At 39.2% G+C, this 27362-nt stretch overlaps 1 protein-coding gene across 1 annotated transcript in view; it reads left to right on the forward strand.

The window, feature by feature from the left end:
• LOC106548578 (electroneutral sodium bicarbonate exchanger 1) overlaps positions 1 to 27362 on the forward strand; it is a 99013-nt gene that overhangs the window by 13037 nt on the left and 58614 nt on the right. Inside the window, exon 2 of the mRNA XM_087710434.1 lies at positions 23005 to 23086. Coding sequence (XP_087566560.1) covers positions 23005 to 23086 — 82 coding nt within the window. The remainder of the gene's footprint in view (positions 1 to 23004; positions 23087 to 27362) is intronic.

A 27362-nucleotide genomic window follows, 5' to 3' on the forward strand; every position in this document is an offset into this window, starting at 1 on the left:
TGTCTGAAGAAACACAAACACTTCTCCTGAGAGACAAACCTATTTTTTCTAGTGTGATGCTATTTACAGTAAAATGAAAATGGTGCTATTGAAGTCATTGGTATCCCAAAGTCGTATAACAAATGGATGATAAAGCACACATAAAAAAGCAAGATAGAAGGAAGATGAATAAGATTGACCAAAAGGAACCTGGAAGATGGAAAGAAGATACAGATGATGGAGAGAGACAAGATGACTTTTTGAGTCTTGATGCAATGTTTTCTGCAGAAACATGCAGTGTGACCAATTAAAAGGGGGGGGCACTGATTTGGGGCAGAAGGAGCCAGCGACCTTTGGGATGCCTTTTCTCATTTGCAAGTGCAATAACACTACCTCAGGACATCTTATTTCCTAGGAAACAATTTTCAAAGCAAATGCATTTTTAGAACTTCTAATTCAAAACAACTTTTAATGCAATTAAGATATTGCCTTAACACAAGGGTGTCAAACTTGATATCATTGAGGGCTGCATCAGGGTTGGGTTTGACCTTGGAGCGCTGGGTGGGTGTGGCCAGCAGGACATCACTTGTGTTGGGGGCTGCCTGTGGTGGCCTGAGCACTCTGCCAGCGAAAACAGGCTCCCACGCTCCATTTTTAGCTGCAACGGCCTCCTGCAACCCTCTGCCAGCTTCGTTTTCCTGGCAGAGGCACCACAGGTTGGTCCTTCACTGTTTCCAGGGTGGGCCCGTGGACCAGGTCTAAGCACCTCATGGGCTGGATTGGGCCCCGGGCCTTGAGTTTGACACCCCTGCCTTAACAACTGAGATGAATAGGAGAAGGAAATTATCACAGTTGTGCTGAGTTACACCTCTGAAGTATTCAACATATGTAGAAAATCAGAATATATTGAGTTATGCTCAAATAATTAACTAATTAACACCAGATGGGACTAAATGCAATATTGTGATATCTACATCAGATAATAGTTAAAATGAGTTTTCTTCTGCAGTCATACCATAATGTCTCCTCAATAGATGTTGAGATTATCTGAAATAGCACCAGGCAAGTGAGTCATAACTTACATTTGCAGATACCAGTAATCAGATGATACTTGGTGAAGGGTGAGGCAGAGGTCAGAGAATGATTTATGCTGTCAATCACGGGAGGAATGTTGGCGAAGCCAACTTGCGATCTTTTCATCCAGCATCTTTTCAGCCTCCTAAGCAGAATATACAATTTTGGCATTTTTTTCCTACATCTTAGTGGCAGTGACCTTAAAGTACTCAGGACTGTATAAAAATTGGCGCTGGCAATGAAAATTGCTGGCTGCACAACAGAAACCTTCACACCACGGGAGAACATTTCATAACACAGGCATTCGGAGAAAACCTTTTAGTAGTGCAGCAAGGGAAACAGGAGGACTCTGGCCAGCCAACCCATCATACTGCTAATGTGTCTTTTCTTGGAAGGGCGCCACAGCTAGGGAGAGCAGTCATAGAATTCCAGGAAAAGCTGCAGTGGATTTAAAAAGTTGTAGCCATGTCCTATATACATACTGGATTTTTTATTCTTCAAATCCAGAATGTTGTACGGAGCTAACAGAGCTAAATTGTCAAAAAAGGGCCCTAATTATTCTTGATAGGGGGTGCCTAAGCCATCCTCCCTGTATCACAATCTAAGATTTTGCCCTCTACACCTGGCATTTTCTGCACAGAGTAAGACATTTAGGCACAGTATATATGCATATTTTCTTTTCATCTTTCCTATTACCTTGTCCTATTAGGATTTTTTACTGTTGTTTGTATGTACACTGAAAGCTTATGCATAGAGACAAATTCCTTAGGTGTCCAATCATACTTGGCCAATAAAAAATATTCTGTAAAGTATTCTATTCATTTTCCCCTGCATGGCTGGGGCAGCTTGGAGAAGGGGAAGTGGAATTGGGAGGTTTAGTATAACTGATTTATGATTGGCCCCTGATCTACATCATCCACTTTTGCTCCTGCTCTGAACAAAATAAAAACATGATACATGTTTGGCTCAAACTATTCTAAGGGCATAGAGTTCACTCTTCCCATTTCTAGATCAATGCAATAATCTGAAATCATATAATACAGCTATAAGGGGAGGTTCCCTAAGCATCCTAAAAAGTGGCCCTTTTATCACCATTATAGAACAGTGGATTTTAAAACGTAAGGGATAAAATTATCCTGGAATCTGGTAGGATTTCAATATAATATGATACAGATTCACATTTCTAACATTAATTCAGCCTAGGTTAAGTGCAATTCTAGCAAGGAGTAGATAGGGAAAACTGGTTGTATGATGCATAAAAACAAGACTGCAATGATCAGAAAAAGTACCAACATTTTAGCAAATGGTTTCAGCGTAATTCAGACCATATTACAAATAGTCAGTAATAACTGTAAATGTATTCCAACTCTTGTATGATCAGAACAAGTTGACAAATATACTGATATCACATTTTCTCTAATTTGTTCTACAAAAACAAAACCTAAAAATAAGGAGAATGTGATACAGATTTAGTAAAACTTATTTCTGATGTGATCTGCATATAACTATACTCTTATGTTCAAAAACTTTAGAGTCTGCACTAAATTAGTAAAGGTTATTATGGTGTCATTTCATGTAGGATTGCATAATTAAGGATTGAAATTTTCAGCAGGTATTGATTACCTAACCAATCAACAATCAAATACATTGCTGTACTTCTTACATACTATAGGTAAAGGTTTCCCTTGCACATATGTCCTAGTTGTTCCCGACTCTAGGGGACGACGGTGCTCATCTCTGTTTCAAAGTTGAAGAGCCACAACTTTCCAGAATGACCAAGATCATTTAATTAGATGTGAGGTTAAAAAAGTCAGGTGGGCATCAGTGTAAATTTGACAGTGTAATAAAACAAGAAGGTGATTTCCCTGGGATGCCTCCTCTAAGACCATTGATAGAATCAGGTTGGATCCATGCCAAGGTTAAACTTAAAGCCTTTCTTAATTTGGGAATAGCAATTTGGTTAAGGTAGTTATGTCATCTATAAGAGGTATGAAGGCTATTTAAAAAGACCCCTTTTGGGAGGACATCAGATCAGTTTAAATGTCAGTGTCCTTGAGGCACTGTTTGACTGCCTCTTCATAGGGTATAGCATTCGAATTAGGGGAAATCCCAGAAATTCCAGTTTTTCTATATCACTTTTGTTTTAAGAGGCAACCGATTTATCAGAAAGGATCTGGGGGAAAGAGCTGTTTATCCGAGTCCCTAGTGCCATGATGGCGAACCTAAGGCACACGAGCCAGAGGTTGCACGCACAGCCCTCTCTGCTGGCACACGCACCGTCACCCCAGGTCAAATCTCCGTGGTGTTTCTTCCGTGAGCTTCTGTTTCCCTACAAATGACAAAACAGAAGCTCATGAAAGAAATAGATCTTACCTCTTGCTGCGCTGTTGGTTTTGGGATGCCCCACCTCCTGCCAGTCAGGTGGTCTTCAGGTCTCTGCTGTGCATGCATGCATGTCTGTGTGTGCACCCATTCGCATGTGCACGTGCACCATTCAGTTTAGGCATGTGCACATATGCAGTTTGGGCACTTGGTGTCTAAAAGGTTTGACATCACTGCCCTAGTATGCAAAATTAAGTATCCAGACATTGAGAGATTTTAGTATATCCTGATTGCCATTGCTTGACCTTCTTTTGCATTCACTCTCCTCAGCTGTCCATATTTACACAATCGCTGGAATCCTCCCCCAGCCCCCATATCAACTTTTTTTACTGTTCCCTGTGCCTTCAACATTATCTCAACCATAATAGTAACAGTGCAGATCTATATGCTGTGAAAAATGTCATATAATCTGCTTTCTGCACAAGGCTAGGATATTTTTTTATGCATAAACTGACAACTTGGTTTCCAACTGCATTCCTCATTTGTAGCTGCACCGCTGAAAAAAGTGAATTCAAGGTTGCAGATTGGACAAAGGAGAAAGAAATCAGTTGGCTTCCTCTTCCTAACACTTAGTCATTCTTATTTATGATGCTTCCGTCCTTACAATGACAGAGAACCAGTAGGTGGTAAAATGTATGATTGAGCTGAGAGCAGGTGGAAGATAGTAGCTGTTTCACTACCGAATATATATTTGGACTTCACGCATGGTCACATGTTTCTACCTCATCTTTCCTACGTGTGCTTCTACTCTTGGCACTTGTGCTTCGTGCTGGCATTGTTCATAGTGCTGGCAAGTAATTAATAGGCTTTTAACAAGCATGATCATTCACAGCATTTTTCACAGAAAGATTGAGGTATTTCTTATAAGAGGATATGTGGGCAATAGTTTTATTCTAGCAATACTTAGCAGTTTTCCTCAGACAAAATGAAGTTGTTACTGCAAGCAAATGAAACTGGGGTGACTGAAAAGCCACCTTACTACATGGAGGATAAGACCTTCTTTAGTTGTTGTTGTTGCTGATGTTGTTGTTTTTGCATATGACAATTCACTAACAAAGGCACAGGATTAACCAAGTCTTAGAAGCAATGCATGTGAAGTTAGTAATATATAAATAATAGTTGTAATATTACAAAAATAGGAAGATTATTAAGGTGGTATATACGATTAGCTGGGTTTTGCATCTGATCTTGTGGAATGGAGCATACAAAACTATTTATTTATAAATAGTTTCCCAACCTAAGCAATTTTGGCCAGCTCATAATTCACAGTAACAGAAAAAAAAAAGCTGAATTAGAAGGCAGAAAAGACACATAAAGTGGAAATACAAGAGAATCATCTGGATAAGGACTTTTTTTATTGGATTTACAAAAGTGGTTTGCTAAAACCTTGACGAAATCTTTGGGATGGGAAAAAGAAAAAAATGGAAATCAAATCCTATCACAATGTCTGAATGCATTAAATAGGGAAGATTATTAGAAAGAAAAGGAAGGAATTTAAAGTTTGTTTGTTTGACCAGGGTTAAAATAAAATATAAACTCTGGTAATGTTGTACAGATTTTTTTTTGCTGATGCCATGACTGAAAATGATTTATGGATTTGCATATGGATAAGAAATGGGTAATGTGGAAAAGAGGTATTTGTTTGTAACCTTAGAGAAGTCAAGACTTAATCTGTCCATTTATACTTGTGAAGAAGATTTGAAGTCACTTCTTTAAATATTTTTCTTACTTTCTCTTTTTTCCTCCTTGCACCTTTTATTCTTTCTTTCTGTCTCTCTTTTTCTGAGTTTAGCTTATAATTGCTTTACTATTAAAATCAAAAATTTTCAATAAAAATATTTTAAAAAAGAATCTCAAAGAGGCATCCTCTTTGGGATCAACCTAGCTGTCCCCCCTCATGGGTCACTATAACAGGGTTATGTTACTTTGAATATTACCATTTTGTTTCAATGTCTACAGTTTGATGTAAACCAGTGAGAACTGACGAAAATGCAAGCTGCAGTAAAATAACTAAAAAGAAAAGAAAAGGTATTTTTGATTTCAAAAAGTCGAGGATTGTGCAAAATGAACTTCCAAATCCAACCAAAGAATTTGGAAAAGTTGGTGCAAAAAGCTTTGGGACCTAAACCCATGTATTGATTGGAAGCTTTTATAATGTCTAAACTTTACTTAATCATCCTCCAGTGTTCCTTTCATTTTGAAAGGTTTTGATGTTGATGAAAAGAGGAATAGTTCTTTTTCCTGAAATGCAAAAGGGTAATATCAATTAATTATTCTCTGATGATTCTTTAGTTTCTCCCCTGCTTGCATACAACCCTAGGACCTTTTTACAGTCAGAAACAATTCTACACTACACCACAAGCTTTAAATGAGCCGTACTGCAACCTGTGTCATTTACTAAATACAAGAAAATTGTATCTATACAGTTTTATAGAATTGTGAAATGCATTGACGCAATGAAGCTTCTATTGGACTTTTTTCTAGCACTGCTGGTGTCCTTATAGTAGCACATTTCTAGAGTTGAAACTGATTTGGAACAGAATTTAGATTCCCAATGACCAATGCCAGATTCTATACTTTGGTGGAATTGTGGACCAATTGTAATTTATTCATATGTGTACTTGATTTGTATGCTGCTTATTCTAGAAGACTTAATTCTAATGATAGCTTAATTTAAATTTAAATTGACAGTTGGTGGAATATTATTTTTTCTAAACCGCCAGTGTGTTTATATTTTATAAACCTAATGAAAAACCAAACAAATAAATTCAATGTTTGTTATGAAGAAGAATGAAAATGCTAACCAGTCAGAAGAAATTGGAAAATCTATGTATTGCTTCACTGAATCTTTCTTCCATTAATTTGGGTGAAGATGAAAAATTTAAGCATTTTGAAACAGCTTGATCAGTTCACAGAAAGGTTACAGTGATGGGAGGAGAGAGAGTGTGTGTTGTGAAATCCACACATGAAAAATTAATCAGTATTCTCTTTATATGAACTGTGTCTTATTTATTGCAGGGAGAATAGTACAAAGTCTGAAAATATGATGACAGTGCAATGCAAAGATTAAAGGAAGATACTAAATCTTCCAGTGATAGCAATAAGATTATAGGGGAATGTGATTTTTGAAAAAGTATCCAAAATTGGAATATTTTCCCCATCAGATCAGACAATTTTTCTCTGACACCCTCATTGTTTGAATAACAATTAAATATCATTCTAAATGATAGATAACGGTAATCTCTTGATAAAAAAAGATCCAGTGACTGATTTTTTTTCATAATAAAAACTGACCAAGTATTTTCGTCTTTCCATACCTGTTCAGAGATATAGTCAAGGGAATTTCAGAGGTCTTCAAAATAGAATTATTCCTTGTTAACTACTGTATGTGTACAACATTTCTATTTGTATACATAATAATTTGAGAGTTAGCAAAAATTCAGGATGTTTCTCAAGAATGCCTTAATTCAAGAAATATGAAATGTACCATGTTTTCCCCAAAATAAGACAGGGTTTTATTTTACTTTGAACCCCCCCCCCCCAAAAAAAAGTCCTTGGCCTTATTTTCGAGGAGGTGTAATTATTTTTGAGGTCCAGGAGGCGGCGAGTGTAGTCACCTCATGGCTGCAGGTGTGTTGCAATATTTTCAGGGTGGGCTTATTTTTTGGGGGAGGGCTTATTTTAGCACAAGCGCTCAAAAACTGGATTTGGCTTATTACCCGGGGAGGTCTTATTTTTGCAGAAACGGTATATTTTTGGCTTTTAGTAAAATCAATTTTCATTACGGGTATAGGGAAGATACAGGGAAGGAATACAGCCAATAAAAGGAAGTGTAGGAGCACAACAGTATAAAAAAACACAGAGGGACATTGTGTGTGTTTCTGTGTGTGAGGTTGTGTGAATACAATAAACTAAAAGATCTAAGCTGCTATATATACAGCCAGACTAGAGGCAGGGTTAAAACACTTAACTCTGTTAAGCACAATCCAGAAGCCATCAACTGACAAATTTTGGAGCACTGTGTCACAAAATCTGGTAACTTATAAGTATTTCTTTTTATAAAAGCAAGGGGAAATAAAAAGCATATTAAAATAAACATGCTTTAATAATTATCTTTATTTTGCTTATTTTTAATACAATTGTAAATCAGACTCATTTTGCAGGTGTCAGCACTGCTTCTATAATTGATTTATTGAGAACTACTTCTTGCACTGAAAATATGACGCCCCATCTCATTGTATATGTGTAAATGAATAATAAATAAGGAATTCTTATGTGCCTAATTTTAGATTTGTTTAGCAAGATGTTTTCATTTTTTGCTTTCTAAGTTCATCAGTACATTGTATTTATCTCCTAATTGGTTGGATGTGGACAACAAAATATTGGCTTGTAAAATAGTCTCTAGATTAGAATGTAAAAACTTGTATAGAATAATGTTCTTGATGTTCCTGAACTATTGTGGCCCAGGAGGATCCGGTTGAGCTGCTGTTGGACTCGGATAGTGAGGAACCATATGAGTCTGGGAAGATGTGGAGGACCCTGGGCACGGTTCAGACTCAGAGCAGGGACCAGAGAGGCTGGTTGGCCACCAGGAGGCACCTAAGGCATGGAGCAGTGGGGAGGATCAAAGGCAGTTTGTTCCTGACACCAGACAAAGAAGGGCGGAGAAACGGAAGCAACAGCTGCAGAGGCAGACTCAGAGACGATAATTAAGTCCAGATGGTTGTGGCTTGGCCCCTCCCAAGAGAGAATATAAGTAAAGAAGAGGGGAGGGGTGATTTGCAAGACACAACTGTTTGAAACAGTATTGGAATATTCTGTCTGTCATGTATCTGTGCCTGTTGGATTTTCAGTCTTGCATGTGAGTCGTGTCTGGGCCTGCAGCCAAAGGAGTTGATAAAGCCGTGATTAAAGAGTGGCAAACAGCCAAGCCTGTGTCTGGGTGATTTGCAGGTCGGGGGTGGGTGGGTCAGAACACTGAACTATAATTCCTGGCAATCTTTATCATCGCTTATGCTGGATAATACAGTTAAAATGAATCTAGCAATATTTGGAAGGACACATAATGCTCACACATGTAATGATAGTATTTATCAGACTGAATTAGGTGTTTTTTCTGAATATGCAAATCATCTTCTCTTCCTTCTCCTCTTTACTGATTATGTTGATTCATTAGTTGTGAAAGAAATTGGCTTTTGACTGAGTCTAACATTAGAGAGAATGACTGGCCTAAGGCAAGACTAAAATTGAGTCTCCTGAAGAGGTGGTATTCAGCAGATCCTGACCAGATCTGGAGAACCGGTAGCGGAAATTTTGAATAGTTCAGAGAACCGATAAATGCCACCTCTGACTAGCTCCGCCCCCATCTATTCTCTGCCTCCCGAGTCCCAGCTGATCTGGAGGAAATGGAGATTTTTAACCCCCTGGAATGAGGTGGGAATAGAGATTTTACAGTATCCTTCCCCTGCCACGCCCACAAAACCATGCCATGCGATGCCCACCAAGCCACGCCCACAGAACTGGTAGTAACATTTTTTGAATCCCATCACTGGTCCCTTGGTTTTCATCCTGGGGCCTTAACCACTAGATTAAGGCCACATGAGAAACTGGGATTGTTGTGGAGGGCTGAACCAATAACTCCTGGCTACACTCTCCCTGTTCACTAACAAGGTTGTGCTTAGAATGAAGTGGTGGTAGGTGATCAAGCCTGATCCCTTCACACAATGACTGTTCCTGCTGCCTCCTCCCCATGCTCCTCCAGGTGAGGAGTGAACATTGCAGAAAGCAGAAAGGTGCTTTCTCTCCTGGCCCTCCTGTGGCTGTCAGCTGACTGAAGGAGTGCACGGTGATTGCACAGAGCCAGACCCAACTTGACTTCTAACCTAAAACTATGGAAAAATTTCCTGACAATTCAAATAATGAATCAGTGGAACAACTTGCCTCCAGAAGTTGTGAATGCTCCAACAGTTGAAGTTTTTAAGACGAGAATGGACAACTATTTGCCTAAAACGGTATAGGGTTTCCTGCCTGAGCAGGTGGTTGGACTAGAAGACCTCTAAGGTCCCTTTTAACTTTGTTATTCTGTTATTCTTCTCTTGTCTCCTGCAGTACACATTCATTTATATTTTATTCGTAATTTCCGCATGACCTCATGCAGGTCTGACAGGGACAGCCAACGGGCCAGATGTGGCCCAGGGGTTGTAAAATATCTAGTTCTGCACTAGACCAAACAGGTCTCCAAAATATGTAAATATTCGAACTGCATAAATATCAGCTACAACTGAGAAAGTCACGGTTCTTACAGAAGTACTAATTTATTTTCTTTTGAATTGTGTATACTTTTCTCTGGATTTTATGTTGGATATTAATTTCATTCATTATTCTTTGCTATTTGCTATTTCTTTAAAACATTATTAAACTCTTTACAAAAAGCCACAATATCTACAAAATACCTTTGACTTCTAATCCCACGTTAGGAAAAAGTAGAGCCAGCTGGGTGATCTACAATTTTAGAGGCAGAACTATGTTTAAATTATACAAAAAAACAATGTTTGTAAAGCAAATATGTCTTGCTGAGCCTGCTATAATAAACTAAATTATATATTTAATAATATATTTTGAGAAATATTAGTCTAAAAAGCCATAACTTGTTTTATTATATGGAAGATATTATATGGAATGATTTAAAAATCATTATGCTCACCTTTCATTGTATAACTTTGCCTGGACTTTCCTTTCTGTACAAAAACCAAAGTGGAGAATATAAAAAAATTACAATACAAAAATAAATCTCAGTTCACATGACAAAAACCAAAAGCCAAGTAATAAATGACAATATTTCACCAGCAGCAGAACAACTACAACTAATCCAGAAATATTTTATTTCCAAAATTTTATTTATCCCTAATGTTTTGAAAACACCTACTTTTGCTCTAATTAATGCTCATTAATCCTGGGGTTTCTCACAATAATTTTGCATCCTGAATTGGTATTTAGCCAGTTCTGACAGGTTCTGGAGAACTGGTAGTAGAAATTTTGAGTAGTTTGGAGAACTGGCAAATAGGCTGGCCCCACCCCCGCTGTCTCCCAGCTGATCTTCTTTTGTTGCCCTGAACAGGAGAATGGAGCTGGAAAGCAGGTTAGTGGGCTGGGGAGGGAATGAGGATTTTGCAGTAACCTTTCCCCAGGAATGGAGAGGTAATGGGGATTTTGAAAAAATATTTTGAATATATGAAAATTAATTGTTTATATACCACTTCCTTGATTGACTTAAGGTACCTCATAGCTCAATACATACAATGCCATACTATTATGGGATATGCCTCATGCATCAATTAACAGTAAATCAACATGAGAACTTGGATAACTACCACTACTCCCAAATTATTTGACAACTTATGCCTTAGGGGTCATATGAAAAAGATCTGCTTAGCAGACTTTTCGAGTGAAAGAAACGTACTATTGTAGAGGAAGCAAGTTCTTCCATTGATAGGACCATGGTTGAGAAGGTCTGCTTTGGGCTTTTATACTTTTACCAACTTGAGTGTTCTTGATTAAGCCATACAGGACAGATAAATTCTATGTATGGCTTTCAGTGAAACTGGCACTCAGCCGTATTAGACTTTGAGTAATAAATGTAGATGAGAAATAAGCTCTTGAATAATCCAGCTATAAAAAACTCTTACCTGCCAGAAAACGAACAGCCATACTTTGAACCTGCTGTATACCAAACCTCTAAGTAGCCTTGAAGGGTAACCCTGTGTATGATATCTATCAGTCCCAAAGGTGCTTTTTCAAGAGGCAACTGGACTTTCTGGTTTTCCTTTGAAGACGTTTCACTTCTCATCCAACAAGATTCTTCAGCTCTGACTGGATGGTGGAGAATGGAATGATTTAAACTCGTTGCAATCAGCTGGCCCAGAGGTGGTATTCAGCGGTTCTGATTAGTGCTGGAGAACCAGTAGCAGAAATTTTGAGTAGTTCAAAGAACCAGTAAATACCACCTCTGACTGGCCCTGCCCCCATCTATTCTCTGCCTCCGAGTCCCAGCTGATCGGGAGGGAATGGAGATTTTGCAGCATCCTTCCCCTGGAGTGGGATGGGAATGGAGATTTTGCAGTATCCTTCCCCTGGAGTGGGATGGGAATGGAGATTTTGCAGTATCCTTCCCCTGGAGTGGGGTGGGATGGAGATTTTGCAGTATCCTTCCTCTGGAGTGGGATGGGAATGGAGATTTTGCAGTATCCTTCCCCTGGAGTGGGATGGGAATGGAGATTTTGCAGTATCCTTCCCCTGGAGTGGGATGGGAATGGAGATTTTACAGTATCATTCCTCTGGAGTGGGATGGGAATGGAGATTTTGCAGTATCATTCCTCTGGAGTGGGATGGGAATGGAGATTTTGCAGTATCCTTCCCCTGGAGTGGGATGGGAATGGAGATTTTACAGTATCATTCCTCTGGAGTGGGGTGGGAATGGGGATTTTGCAGTATCCTTCCCCTGGAGTGGGATGGGAATGGAGATTTTGCAGTATCCTTCCCCTGGAGTGGGATGGGAATGGAGATTTTGCAGTATCCTTCCCCTGGAGTGGGATGGGAATGGAGATTTTACAGTATCATTCCTCTGGAGTGAGGTGGGAATGGGAATTTTGCAGTATCCTTCCCCTGCTACGCCCAAGCCATGCCCACCAAGCCACACCCACCAAACAAAGCCCAAAGCACCAGTAGTAAAAAAAATTGAATCCCACCACTGAGCTGGTTATTTGCATTCTTTTAGCGAGCCATTAAGGTCAGCTGGAGTTGAGTACAATTCTTAGAGTGTAACGGTGGTGGTTATGGCTCCTTATTAATGCTAGAAGTATTTGTATCACAGAGAAAAAATGCAGCTTTCTTACCAAGTAGAAAATGCGAGGAACCCCATTGTATTTTATACCAGTATTCCCTTTGAAGAAAATAATGGGGAGTGTTTTTCTCTCTCTAGGAATGTATGTAGTGGGGTGGGATGGAAGGATAGGTGTCTTGACCAATCCATTTGGAACGTTTCTGTTGCTGTGTTCCATGCTGTCATAGTAATGATAGTCATGTGGCCCTAGGAAAGGGAGAAAATCCAGTCAAAGCAGTATCTTTATTATACAACTGTTTTCCCTCCCCCACCTAGCAATCTATAATTCAAATTGTCTAAAAGACATCCTGAAGAAATAAGTAAGTTCTGAAACTGGCTTCTGTTAGGGTCGAAATGCATGTAGCTGGTTGGGTGTGTGGAATGGACCCCAAGTATTTGCGTCTTGCATGAAGAGAGATCATAGCCTAGAATCTAAATTTGGAGTCTAAATCATATTAGAAGAAAGTTAATTCCTCTTTCTTTGTGGTTTCACACCCGTGCTGAAGACAAAGGATGACATCATACAGGAATTTAATTTTACAGGTAAAGCAACTCATAGATAATAGATTAATCATCTTTGGAGACCATCTGTGTTAACGTTGGATATTTATTTTGATTAATGCTTTCCAGGTTACGTAAACTATTGAGCTCCAGGTAGAATCCAATTAATCCTTTTGGCCTATGGAGAGGCTTCTGTCAGAGAACAGAATAATTAGCAGTTCAGTGCTTTAATCAAATACCTTTTTTCCAAGGTCCTTATAAGTATTCTTGCTGTTAACTTGGTCAATGGCAAAATTTATTAATCACTTTTTAAGAGTAGGTTTGTTCTCAGTCATAAGATGAAATTACTCTAAACTGCACTGAAATTGACATATTTCCAACCTGTTTGGTATACAAGAGATGTGACACAACACAGTACCATTCCTCTTTATCTCAGACTCATTAACTCATGTTTGTCTGTATATGACACTCTCCGCCTAAGCTTTTTGTGTATATGGAATAAAAGTGCCAGAGAAAATGCTAAATGCTAATACTAAAAAAAAATATCACTATAGGTAGTTGAGTTGCAACCATAATGGAGGCTGCCCATTACTGTTGCAGGTTGTAACCGTCAATAAGCAAGGTGATGTGATCCCCTGTTTAATGAGCCCCCCCTCTCCCAAATGTGGTTGTTAAGCAATGTCACAGGTCATTAAGCATAGCATGACTGCATGGGGTGTCTTGCAATGGGAGGCCTAGCACAGGCAGAGGCTTGCCTGCTGGAGGCCTCTGCTACCTATTGAGGCACCCTATGCCATGCTTCCTGCCCCTCAGGCCTTGGGGCTGCTTTCCCCACTCATCAGCCCCCCCCCTTCCCTTCTGCTATCACCAATTGCTCACTTATCTTCTCTACATCTCTGGAGCTCCCACATCCACCCACACTCTCCTTCCCATGTACTTCTATGCTATATTATACTACTTCTACAACGAGTATACTATTTCTACTGTTACTGTGCTATAGTATCATCACCAATGTGTATTTTACAGTAGTTTACTATAATACTAAATTGTACTATAATACTAACTAATACTAGCTAAATACTAACTAAACTAAATTTTTAATTTTTTAAATACTAACAGTATTTCAACGCTTTCAGCGCCTGATCTGTTTCCTCCCTGCCCTTTTAGGATCACTTCCATTGTTATTTTCTTCTTTATTAATGAGCAGCAGATAAAACATTGGCATTTTGTCAGCATTGGGCTTGGCTTTCACTCTCTGGGGGTGGTGGGGGAGGAAAGGGAATCCTTTTTATTTGGCTGCTTTGCTGCTGCTATTGTACTTCAAAAACACCAGTTTCCTCATCTCTCTTCCCTTCTTTCCCACCAGCTTCAAGGCTAACCTTTTCATAAACAATTCTGCTGATGTTGGGTGAAGTGGGGTGGGGAAGCTCAAACAAGATGGGAGAAAAGTTAGCACAGGTGCCTGCAATTATCTCACCAGCCGGCTCCTCCACAGCCATTTCCCCCTTAACTCTACTAGAAAGACTTATGCCTTGAAGGATAAAACAAGTTTGTGGAGATACCGCTTGTCCACTCCCCTCTGCAGGGCAAGATATATCCTCCAGCTTCTGCTCTTCAGTTCCAGGGGCTGGAAATTGTGGCCTCTGCTCCCAGTAGTCCCAGATGGTGAGGAAGGCTGGAAGTTGTTGCTCAAATGACTTGGAGGTCATAGAGGTGGGCCTAGATACTACGGGAACTTTAGGGATCTAGTCATTGTGTTGAGGCCTATTTTTAGATCTGTTGGTGATACATAACCTAATATATGTATGGCATTTCTCCTTGCTTTTTGGGTTGCTTGTAAATCTTGCCAGAGACAACCTACAGAAAAGCTGTTGCTAAGACAGAATAAATAGTATTTGGAAATGCTTTAGAAGTAATTAGGAAATGGAAAGTCAACAGTGATTGCAGTAATAAACTGGCTGCTAAATTACACAGCCAGTAAGTTCAATTCTGTAGCAACACGTTTGATTTGACGTAAGACCTTTCAGGATTTTTTTTTAAATGTGTTTTTCTTCAAAGCCTCTGTGGGAATAGTAAATCTTTGGTCATGTAGCATTAAGAAATACAAAATTACCTGTGATATTTTCAGGACAATCCTGTACCTGTATCTTCAGGATCATTCATTTTTCAAAGAGTAAGTTTTATTAAGCACAGTCAGAATGATTCTTGATTCCATGACTGAGCTACAATAATTTTTTGCTTGCTCTGTAACATAGGAATGGAACCATAAACTCTTTTGCCTGCATAGCCTAGGGAAGCAATTTTCAAATTTTTCTGCAAGTAAAATAAAACATCCAAAGACTGAACACTATTAAAAACAGAGTCTATAGTCATGTATGATTTGTTTGCTAGATTTCTTAAACCAGCAGTCCCCAACCTCTGGGCTGTGGGCTAGTACTGGTCTGTGGCCTGTTAGGAATTGGGCTGGGCAAGCGAGTGAAGCTTCATCTGTGCATGTGCAGGATCTAGGTAGCACACAAAACCATTCCCCTCCCGATCTGTGAAAATTGTCTTCCATGAAGCTGGCACCTGGTGGCAAAAAAGGTTGGGGACTCACTGTCTTAACACACTTTATGGACCAGAGCTTTTTAAAAACATACAATTGTCCTTCATAGTATGAAATTATATGGGCATGGAATAGTGGTTATGGTGCTGGATTGACTCTGGTTCAAGCTCTCCCTTAGCCATGGAAATTGACTGGGTGAGCTTGGTCCAGTTACGTTCAGTCCAATCTACCTTGCGGGTGTGTTGTTACGTTGAAAAATGGGAGGAAGGCGGTGCTCTGTATTGTTTGCTCTCCTGAACAAAAGGCAGCATCGAAATCTGAAGTTTTTTTAGGAGGAAATCTGTGGCCTGCAGCTCTTGCTGAATAATACTGTAGCTCCAGCAACCTCAGTCATTATGGCCAATAGTGATGGATGTCGGGAATAGCTGTCCTTGAATTCCCCATACTGCTTCCAAACTTGCTTCCAGACTGGATGCTTCTGTGACAGAATGTAGAGCATGCTGAGAAAACAATAGGAGATAAATAATGTATTCTGTGTCTGTGCTGTTCAGCAAAAAACGAATTATTTCCCACTTCAGTAGGATTTATAAATAGACTTTGGAGTCCTGCTTGGGGGAAAGTACCACAATGGAGCAAGTCAGTCAGTCAGTCAGTCAGTCAGTCAGTCAGTCAGTCAGTCAGTCAGTCAGTCAGTCAGTCTCTCTCTCTCTCTCTCTCTCCCTCCCTCCCTCCTTCCCCCTCCCTCCCTCCCTCCTTCCCCCTCCCTCCCTCCCTCCTTCCCCCTCCCTCCCTCCCCCCCCCTCTCTCTAGTGAACTTTGCCTGTATTTTTGCAGTAGAATAGAATACATGTGTGGTCCTGGTCCTGGGTGCAATTGCCTGTGCTGTACCACAGAAGCCCATTCTTTATAAAAGATATGCTCAGTTTAATACCAGCTGTGGCTTATAAATGTGTACAGTCTGTAATTTTAGTAAGATTATTGAAACTTTCTGTTCAAGTTCTTGGAACATGGAGAAGGAATTCACCTTAATTCTGCTAATGTTTGAATGTTGTGGTGTGTATACTTGCAAAATTAGCTGCTCAAAGTTGCCTTCATCTGCAAGATGGATGGCAAATAAATTTGAACACCATCAAACATCAACATCTGCCTGTCCCTGGGAAGGACGATAAGTTGGCAGTTGCCACATCCAGTCTGAAAAATCTATGTAACAAACAATAATAATAAAAAAATAACTCCCTAGTCCACACTAAGAATTCTTTGACTTAATTCCTGGTCAGAAGCTGTTGTGTTTGGAATATTAAAGGTTGATTTGGCACCAAGGAAAATTGCACTAAATGATTTATCACTAAGGTAGTTTCTGGTGTTGATAGTTCAGGCTGATACTTGCATGTATTGTGCAGTGTTGAATGGCAGATGTGATCCCAATGACATTTCTAATTCTATTTCTTGTTAACATGTGTTAAAAATTTGGATTTGACGGGTCTCTTACAGCTTCTTGATTTCCAGAATAAGGTTTCTTGATCTTGGTTGCTCATAGATTTGGTTGTAATAAGCAATATAAACCTGGTACCTGTAAATGTCACATTAACAGTTATTTAAACAACTATTTAAGTGTAACTTATGATTTTGAGGGATTTTCAATCTAAGAGACTTTGGTGGAAATGAATAAGGAAGTAGCCTCATTAAAACAAGCACATTTATTCTTGGAGGGAAAAAAACCCCTAGATTTACCACTTCATTCTTTGCATTGCCTGTTTTGTTTCTGAATTACATATTTATTAGATTTATAATCTGCCTTTTCTTTGATAATGTAAAATAATGAATCTGGGATCTCTCTTCATTTTATTGCAACATCATGGTTGAGAATGGATTCAAACCTGGATCTCTAATTGTAATTTAGTTTTCTCTCCAATGATGCATCAGATTTTTTCCTCCATGCTGACTTGCTTTTGCAATACCGTTTTTCTTCTTACTTCACTAGTTTCTTCTTAACCTTTTTGTATATGTATACAGTTGGTTCTCATTTTATTCACTGATTTTTTGTATTTGCAAATTGCTTACTTGCTAAAATTTATTTATAACTCCTAAATTGATACTCGTCATGATCCTTTCAATCATTCCCAAACATGCACAGAGTGGCCAAACAATGGATTAACCTGACAGACAGATTCCCAACTCAGGTTGAAGAGTGCTCTCAGAGAAGAGGGAGTTGATCTGTTTCCCAAAGGACCTGAAGGCAGGACAAGGAGTAATGGGTTGAACAATATTAAAGAGAGATCTAAGCTATTAACAATTAACAACCAGTAGAATGGCTTTCCTCCAGAAACTGTGTGGGTTTCATCATTGCAGGTTTTCAAGAAGAGAATTTATAGAAGACCTCCAAGGTCCCCCCCCCTCAACTCTGTTACTCTACGTTCTAAATTCTGTAAGGCAATGCTCTGCCTTCTTATTTCAGGTTTTACTCTGTAAACAACTATCCTCTATTTCCCCTAGGAACTATGGTTTAGTATTTGCTAATTCAGTGTTTGCACCAACTTAATAGAACAGAATGATCACAAATGAGAATGAACTGTGTGCAATATTTGTATCTGCTAAAACATATTTAAAAGTGAATCCAGTTATTGTTAGTATATCTTTGAAAAGATAAAGAAGGGATAGCTTCATAATATTTTTTATTGGTCTCACAGGGAACCTTTAGTGTGGAAGCATCATAAGTATTTTATTGATATTTTGGTGTCTTGGTGACTGCCTGAACAAGTCCCTGCAGTTTTCTAGGCAACATATTCAGAAGTATTTCCCCTTCAGATTATTCTTGGACCAAACTATCTTCCATGCAGAGGATGGCTTTAGAGTCTCTCCTTTCACAGCTTTAGGAACAAAATTCTCCTTTATAAATTAATAAACATGGCCACCTGAGTAAGAATTTATTAAAAATCAAAGTACTACTTACAAATGAAAATTATAAAATAAAATACAACTTTCATTAATATGAGATAAGCAGAAAGAGTAACAATTTAAAAATTGTAAGTTGCCAGTGACATTAAAAATATTTCCAAACTAACGTGTTTTAGAAACTGACTTAATGCCTATGGGTAAATAGGCATTGATTAATTGGATGATTAGGAAAATGTAAAATGTTAGAGTTATGAACTATGGGTGTAATTGAAATAAGGGCAAAACAGAAGTGCAACCTCATAACTATGCTGGCCTCTAAGAAGGATGATTGTCAAAAGAAATTAATGGATGCTGTAGATTCATTTACTTTTAAAGGTTTCCTTCCATTTTGTTATCCTTTTTGAGTTAAGCCTTTATGTTGCTTTTGTTGAGTTGGGAGGATGCATGCAACAAAAACACATCTGGAATACGACAGGATTTCAGATTCAGACAGGATATTTGAAGTTGTGGTTAAAACAAATCATGGTGCTTTTTGGCCTAAACCAGTGGTGGGATTCAAAATTTTTTTACTTAAATTTAATTTTTTTTTATCAGCTGGGACCCGGGAGGCAGCGAATAGATTGGAGGTGAGTCCAGTCAGCGGTGGTATTTGCCTGTTCTCCAAATTAATCAAACTTTCCGCTACTGGTACTCCAGAACTGGTCAGAACTGGCTGAATACCATATCTGGCCTAAACATAAGGTAGCACTTGTTGCTTAAAAGATGGTTTGCAGGATCATTTAAACCCAATCAGATTAATTAAATCCCAAATCCTGGTTTTCCGTTATGCACAGATCATCTCCAATATTGATGGAGGAACTACAAGTAATTGTAGAGGAACTTTTAAAAAACCCTAAGCATTTAAACTTGACTGATGACCATTCAATTGCTGATATGAGGTAAATTTAAGAACCCAACTGGAGTTCTATTTATGGAATAATCTGGTTAGAGACAGAATTGCATTTTGTTTTTATATTGGAATTTGGCTTCATCTTGTAATGGCCCATTGATGAGAAAATGTTTTGGTTTTCTTTGGGGAATATCTGCTTTCAGCAGAGCTATATGAGATGGACATGCATAATTTATGTTTCTAGGTTGAGGAGAGAAATAAAAAGAAAAGGCCGCTTTTATTGAGTGGTTTTTCTTTCCCTTTGAAGGACTATTAAAATTTTAATAAATACGAGGCATAAGCAGCAATGGGTTAGTACTTTAAACCAAGAGGATCATTTATGTGTTGTCATTTCCCATTTATTTGCCAGGAAAAAAAGATTCCTCATTGCTAAGCTAAGTCTCATGAATTTCTTTTTTTAAGTTTGACAATGAGAATTCCTGCATGTTTTTCGGAATCTCAGCCTTTATGGTATTTTAGTGAGTTGTGTCTTGATGAAATAGCAGAAACAACATTCAAACAAGTGACTTACAGGTTCTCAGGATCTGATAGAAAACAGTGCAAATATCACTTTAGACTTTTCCCTCTAAGAGGCCACCATCTAAGTGCATTCCTCAGCAAGGTTATGTAAGGTTACCTACAGCTCTCCCACATTTTCTTGGCTGCTTTTACCGATAAGCAGAAAAGACTACCTAAGTCATATTCTGAGGTATTTTTTCCTTTTACTAAATAGGGACCTAAAAGTTTCTCTAAATATATATCTTTGAAAAATATAGATGCAAACTGCAAGATTTGAGCCAGTTTGGTCTAGTGCTGTGATGATAAACCTATGACACGTGTGCCACAGGTGGCACATGGAGCCCCCTCTGCGGGCAGGCGAGCCATCACCCAGCTTAGCTCCACCACACATGCGCGGGCGCCTCCTGCCGGCCAGCTGATATTTAAGTCTCTGCTGTGCATGAGGGAGATGTGTGCGCATGCGCAGGGGGTGGGGGTGCATGCATGTGCATGGGTGGGGGCGCATGCATGTATGAGAGGTGAGGGGTTTGGTTTTAGGAGGCTTCAGGGAGGCCTGCTAGGCCTAAAACGGGGCGGTGTGTGTCTGTGTACTGTCGGCACGCGAGGAGAAAAAGGTTAAAGCATCAGACTAGAAATCAGAAGTCTTTGAATTCTAGTCCCAGTTTACTGTAGGTATGAAAGCCAGCTGGGCCAGCCACTCACTTTCAGCCCAAGTCATCTCATAGGGTGGTTGTGTTGAGGAAAATAGGAGGAGGGAAAGTGTATTGGGAATGTTCACCGCCTTGAGTTATTTATAAAAATAAGAAAGGTGAAGACAAACAAATATATTTCTTACTTTGTTATGGGTACTCTTTTGTGGTTTTAAATACTTTTAACCAGGTATATGGGATTGCTTAAAGATATTGGCTAACAGTTTCTCTGTCAATCAAGCCAACAGTTGGCTTTCTTTCTGGCTGGTAAAACTTGTTCTCTTCTGTCATGTTCAAGCCCTACAAAATATACTGTAAACTTTCTCCCACAATCCAGCCAGCTCTTTGTCTTCAGTACCATCTTCCAGTTCATACCATGCTATGTTTAAAATATTTGCTGCAATCACAGAAACAAAATAAAGTTTCAGCAGTTTAACATTGCACAGTAGAATTACCAGTTGCCAATGCATTTTTTTTCTAAAACAAACAGCTAATCAATTGCCAGGACTGTCTATATCCATCTTAGATGCTAATCTTTACATGTTTTCATTCAGTTCACTTTCCTCAGTTCCCAGAGTTCTGTGGTAATTTAAGACTGCACCTCCGATGCCATGTCAGAGCCCTTCTTTCTCCTTCTCCTTCTTGTGCCATATCTGTCATCATCGGATGTTGGGGATCCTATTTTTATCAACAACACACAAAAAAGTGGTGCTGAGTTTTGTCTAAACCAGTCCCTTAGATTTTGAAGCCATGGTATTGTTCTTCTGCCTGGATCTCGTTTGCCTTCAATCTTCCCTGGAGGATTAAGTGAAGGATGCCGTATTTTCTCGTGTGTCGCATCACATGTCTGAAATATTCTACCTTTCACTGTTTTATGGTTTTGATGAGTTCCCTTGGCTTTCCCAGACGGCTTATCACCACCTCATTTCTGATTTTGTCAACCCAGCTTATACATAGCAGCCGTCTGTAAATCCACATTTCAAATGCTTCTAGTCTCTTCAAGTGGCTTTCTGTCAGAGACCAACTTTCTACTCCGTAGAGCAGGATAGAAAAGATATAACATCCAAGAAGCCTGATTTTCAATCTTAGGCTTATGTTGTGACTGCAGAAGACCTTTTTTATTTTGAAGAATGCTATTCGAGCAAAGTGCTTCCACACACCCCCGCCCTCCCCTTCCACTCAAAAAGAGCCTGCGGCAAAAACAGCAGAAGGCCAGCAATGCGATCACCCCCTCCCACCTGTTCCTTCTTATGCAAAAAAACACCGCCTACCCCAATGGTAAAGGCAGCCTGCCTGGTTCCCTTCCATGCCGTCCCTTTAGTGAGGGGTGGCAGATGGGGGTGGAGAAGCGAGACGTGCCTCTTACCTTTCCAGCTCCATCGTGTTCCTCACCCTTTCGCCCAGGCAAGGAATGCAATGGAGCTGGAAAGGTAAGAGACACGCCTCACTTCTCCCCCCCCCACCTGTCACCCCTCGTTAAAGGGACAACGGGGAAGGGAATCAGGCAGGCTGCCTTTACCATTGGGGCGAGGTGGGCAGTATTGGGCCACGAGGCACGCTTCTTACCTTTCCAGCTCCATCGTGTTCCTTGCCATTGTGTCCAGGGAAGCCCCTGGTTAAAAAAAAAACCATTCTCAGGACTTCATGATGTTTGATTGAACTCGCGAGAAGGGTTTTTTTTACCAGCTGCTTCCCTGAGCACAATGGCGAGGAACGCGAGGGAGCTGGAAAGGTAAAAGGCGCGCCTTGCTTCTCACCTGCCCCAGAAAATAATAAGCCCTCCCCTATAATAAGCCCAAGGCCATATTTCATGGGGCAAAAGAAAATAAGACCCTGTCTTATTTTCAGTGAAACATGGTATTAAACACGGCTTGATTTAAATCAACTCGAATTCAATCATAATTTTTAAAAAGCAACTGTCATCTCTTTTCCGCAGCGGCTTCTCCTCTGACCTGCTGTTGACTCACCGACAGTCCCAAAATTGCAGAATATACAGCCTCATGCTACATAAACTAAGCTCCATTTCATGCTGAATAAACTGAATTATTAATGTATCTTAAATAGAAAACAATCTTTGGATAGATTTTTACTCCAAAAGCAATTTATTAAAATAAATTTAAAATCTGATTTAAATTAAAAAATCTGATTTAAACTAAAAAAAAATCTGTTTTTTTAAAATAATAAAAAATCATTGATTTTTATCCACCCTGGTAATAAAATGTTGCTTCTACTCCATTCTGAAAATGAAACTGATTCTCCTATGCTACTAACTGAACTTTGAACAATATAAAACAAAGAAAAATGTGTAAAAGAAGTAAGGCTGTGTCTTGCACAATTCATGTTATCATAAAGAATTGTCATGATATGCTGTCAGTCTGTCTGTTGTACAAGATTCTGAAGTCTATCCATGCCAGAGAGACCAAGTCCATTATATTGGGAGGTACAATACCACAAAGGAGTATTCACCAGCAGACAAAGCTCAAGCAGTCTCTCTCCCTCTCCCTCCCTCTCTCTCCCCACCTCCTCTCTTCCTCTCTCACCCTTTCTCTCTGTGTTTAAAGGGGAAACCATCGTGATACATTTATGCGATATTCCTTGTGTATCTTTCCAACAGAGGCCTGAGGATGATGTGGTTGTTGATTTGGGAAGCACCAGCAACGCTATTAACATTCATTATGAACCAGAGGAGTTGGAAGGTAAGACAATTATTTTCTAGTGTTTTTATTTTTTCCTCCATTTTTCTGTTGCAGACCCCAAGTTGGAATTTCTGCCCCCCTCTGACCCGCACAAAAAGACCCCGAAGGGGGAGACTCTGCAGCAACACAAGAGTTCATTGCACTTATCCGGGACTGTAGTTTGAGGACCCCTGGTTTAGTGCAATATAAAAAATGCAAAATTTTCTGCGGACCACCAAAATTTCCTCGCAGACCACCAGTTGGTGACCGCTGTACTAGACAATTCAGATCAAGGGTTTTTCATCTCTAGTTCATAATGGGGTTCCACTCTCCCAGATGCAACAGTTTGGGAGACTTCCAGGACCCTCTTAAAGAGCAAATTGCATCTGTAGCCACCAAGGCCTTTGTACAGATTCTTAATTGCACCTGTATGTGGAACGGGAGGGCTCTTCTCATGGTCACTTGTTTACCTCAGGTATAGAATACTGTTCTTTGCTTTATATCGTTTGCTATTGAAGGTTATTTAGAAGCTACAACTGGTAATATCAGCAATTTTTAGTATGATCCTGTACTGGGGTTAATATGCAGTTTATTCAAAATGATATTTGGGGAAAACTGAATTTTAAGTATATAGCAGTTACTATTCTATTAATAGCATACAGCAGCAGAAGTATGTTTTCTACTGATTTAAGAAAAATGGATGGAAAGCATGCAGTGGAAGAGTCACTGAAACAAATCAGACTTAAACTGAGTCATACTGTTGCAGGGGTCAGCAACCCACGGCTCTGGAGCCACATGTGGCTCTTTCATCCCTCTGCTGCGGCTCCCTATCTCCGGTTGGCTCCACAATTGATAGGGCTTTCAGTTAGGACAGGTAGACGAAAAAGGATGCCGCACTAGGAGGAGATTCTATGTTGGGTGAACCGGACTTCCAGCCGGCTCCAGAATTGAACGAGGGGCTTCCGGTTAAGACCTTTGTGGCTCTTTGCATGTTTAAGGTTGCCGACCTCTGTACTATTGAATCAAATAGGTAACTTCTTCTGACTCTATACATATTTATGAAGGTCCATGAAGTGGACTGAATGCCACTAAAAACATACAAAGAAGGCGGGGGGGATAAAGATACATTCATTTTAAAGATGTTCTCTAACACAAACGTCGTTTCTTCAGTCTGTAGCTATAACTTTTGAATTCTGCAGATGAGATTCTTGCATACCAGTAGTGATTTGATCAGAAGGCTGGTTATATTCACTCCACTGGGGGTTGATTCTGATTGGGGAAAAACACCCCTATTTAATAAAACATTCTTGCTATGAGTTTCAGAGTGGTAGAATAGTGAACTTATGCTTATGTACCTTGCTTAAGAACATGCTTGTCAGTGTTTTAATTTACCGGTTTTCTTTATGGATTTAGAAATGACATGTATATTGCCCGCTTCAAGTCTTTATCACATCCCCAAAAGCAAGCAGGTTGTCAATTCCAATAAATAATTCCTTTTATGCCAAAAGAAGCGCCACTCTTGAGAGTCAGTACAAAGGGGGAATAAATAATTATTTCTGCAGCTTATACTTTATTCTCTTTATACTTGTTCCGCGTCCTGCCTGGCACAATGTGTTTAAATTAGTAATAAAGAGTGGAGCCACAAAATGTCACAAAACCTTTCCTCTCTTGTGAATTCAGGCATGTGTTTTCATTGCTAGGGTTCAGGCAGTGGAATAATAGTGGAAGAAAGAGAGCTCATATCCATGAACTTAGCTCATCCCTAAAAATGTACAGCATGAATTCTGTGAAATAGGTTTTACAAAGTCAAAAGAGTATTGCTTTGCAGTAGATTTGCATATACTTTGCTTTTTTATATTTGCTAGAAAGTTAAATTCTGGAAACCGGATAGATGAAGTATGGAATTGTATCTGAACAAATTACCATCTTGGTAGAACAAAAGACAGCAAAAATTAGCAATCTATATATTGGCTTGGAGCCATCTTGTTCCAGGATACATAAAAGGAAGCTCCACTATAGGTAGTCCTTGACTGAACCCAAATTTCTTGCTAAGCAAGACAGTTGTTAAGTGAGTTCTGCCCCATTTTATGACCTTTCTTGGTACTGATTTACTGACTTATTTCATTTATATGGTGGCCCATTGCAAGCAAGTGACTCTGAGTGGTAAAGAATTAATTAAAACCACATTACAATCACTATACCACTTAGAGAGGGCTGTAAAGCACTGTAAAGCAGTATATAAATCTAAGTGGTATTGCTATACAAAGAAGATATATATATAGTAGTTGAAAAAGATAATTCATACATGCTAACAGAGCCTTCCCCCCCTTTTTTGCTAGCTACCTCAAACTGCAAAAGCAAGGGAATTGTCAAAATACCCAAGAGGTTATTATGTGTTAAACAGTTAAAACAACTGTGTTTAACTTGGTGACTTATAATGTAGGTGAAAATAGATCTCTAAAAAGGGGTTGTTCAAAAAATTGTGATCCCCTTTCCTGTTTATGAATTGTGATATTAATCTATGCAGATAAGTGATTTTTTAAAATAATCAATATGCACCAATCATAACTTTCATTCAGAGCTGGGTTGGCGAGCCCAGATTCGGCGAACCGGTAGGGGCAGCGGCGGGAGGCTCCACCCATTCGCATAGAAGTGTTGCGCGAGCACAAGCAAACCAATAGTAAAACAAATAGCAACCCATCACTGCTTTCATTGTCTTTTCTTCCAGTCCAATTCTCCTGAGTGTATAGGCCTTTTTAAGAGAAATTTTCTTTCTCCTAGTGTGGTGCGCAGGCAATCACAAAAGAGACTCCTATTCTCTCATTTCCTATATTAGTATGATTCCCCCTGAGCCTGCAACATGTTTACACCATTAACATCAGAGAATTCTCACCAGGAGCAAATGTGAAACTCTTGGTAGCGTAATCATCCTGGCTAAACTCGTGCCTGAGCAGAGACAGAGAGGGAATGCTTACGATTTTTCTGTCAATGGAGAATGTCAAATGGTATGAACAAAATGTATAGAAAGATGCAGCAATCACATGAGCAGTTCATCTCATAGTCATCTAAAAATTGATGTGCTATATGGGAACTATAATTCATAGTAATTATTAATGTACTGCTCACATGGTAATGCTGGATTTCCCTCTTTTTGTGCTAATTTTGATTGTAAGGCTTCGGCTGCTATTTCAAATTCAGAAACTAACAAGCTTGCTGTACTGACTTAGTTTGTACCTCACACAATATAAATCATTCATTATTTAAAGATTTAGCAGATGAGAGACAAATCAGAAGGCAGACAGACAAAAAATCATAGGAAATTCAATTGAACACTAACAGGAGCCAATCACTGGGCTTACTTTGAAGTTGTGATGGAGGCCAGAAATATTCTCTTCCACCATTTATCCTCTCACTGCCAATTATTGGAAGTCTTTCCAGGTAATTGTGGTGCTATCCAGTCCAGTTAGATCGTACAGAATCTTTGGTAGCTTTCTGTGTGATTTATTGGCATGACGCTTTGAAGACAAAACAGGTCAAATATGGCAAAATCAGCTACAGTTTCAGCATTAATTCATAGCTCTGGATGAATTAATACCTGATCGTATTAGTCTATGTAGTTTCTATCGTTCTATGCCATTTCCATAGAAGTCAAATTAGTAGCTTAGAGCACTTCTAACCCATCTTTGACATGAGGGGCCCAAGTGGTGGTAGCTTTTAAAAAAAAATGAAATACCTTCCATTACCTCAGGCTTTACTGGGATAGAGATAGCTGCATTACAAGAATCCATCCCTTCAAAATGTCTTGTTTAGATTACTGTAATGAACTATATACTTGGGGCTGCCCTTGACGATGATTCAGAAATATCAATTGTACTACAAAATATTGCAGCAAGATTTGAACTGTGAAACAGGTTCATCACAGAAGTTCTTTATTCTTTTTATTGGCTTGCAGATCAATTCCAGTACCAATTATAGGTTCTGATTTTAATCTATATAGCTCTTCATCATTTGGGACGCAGTATCTTCTTTTTACACTTCTTTTTATATGTTCCTACTCTTCCCCTAAGGACATCTATGGAAAGCCTGTACTCTGGGTGCGCGCTCTCTCTCTCATGCTGAGGTGTAACAACTGGCTAAGGACTGATGTTTTCAGTCTTCACCATTTTTATTGCCTTTTCTTCCTCTGGCAAAGTCATTTTTATTTACCAAGCTTTTAGGAACAGGATAATGTTACTGCGGGTTTTAATTGCTTTAGCACTAATTTTACAAGTGATATATTTTTGTCACTTGTTTTATC

The sequence above is a fragment of the Thamnophis sirtalis genome, unplaced genomic scaffold (assembly GCF_051295495.1).
Source record: "Thamnophis sirtalis isolate CommonGarterSnake01/CBP01778 unplaced genomic scaffold, rThaSir2_p1.2 scaffold_3, whole genome shotgun sequence".
Classification (NCBI taxonomy): Eukaryota; Metazoa; Chordata; class Lepidosauria; order Squamata; family Natricidae; genus Thamnophis; species Thamnophis sirtalis.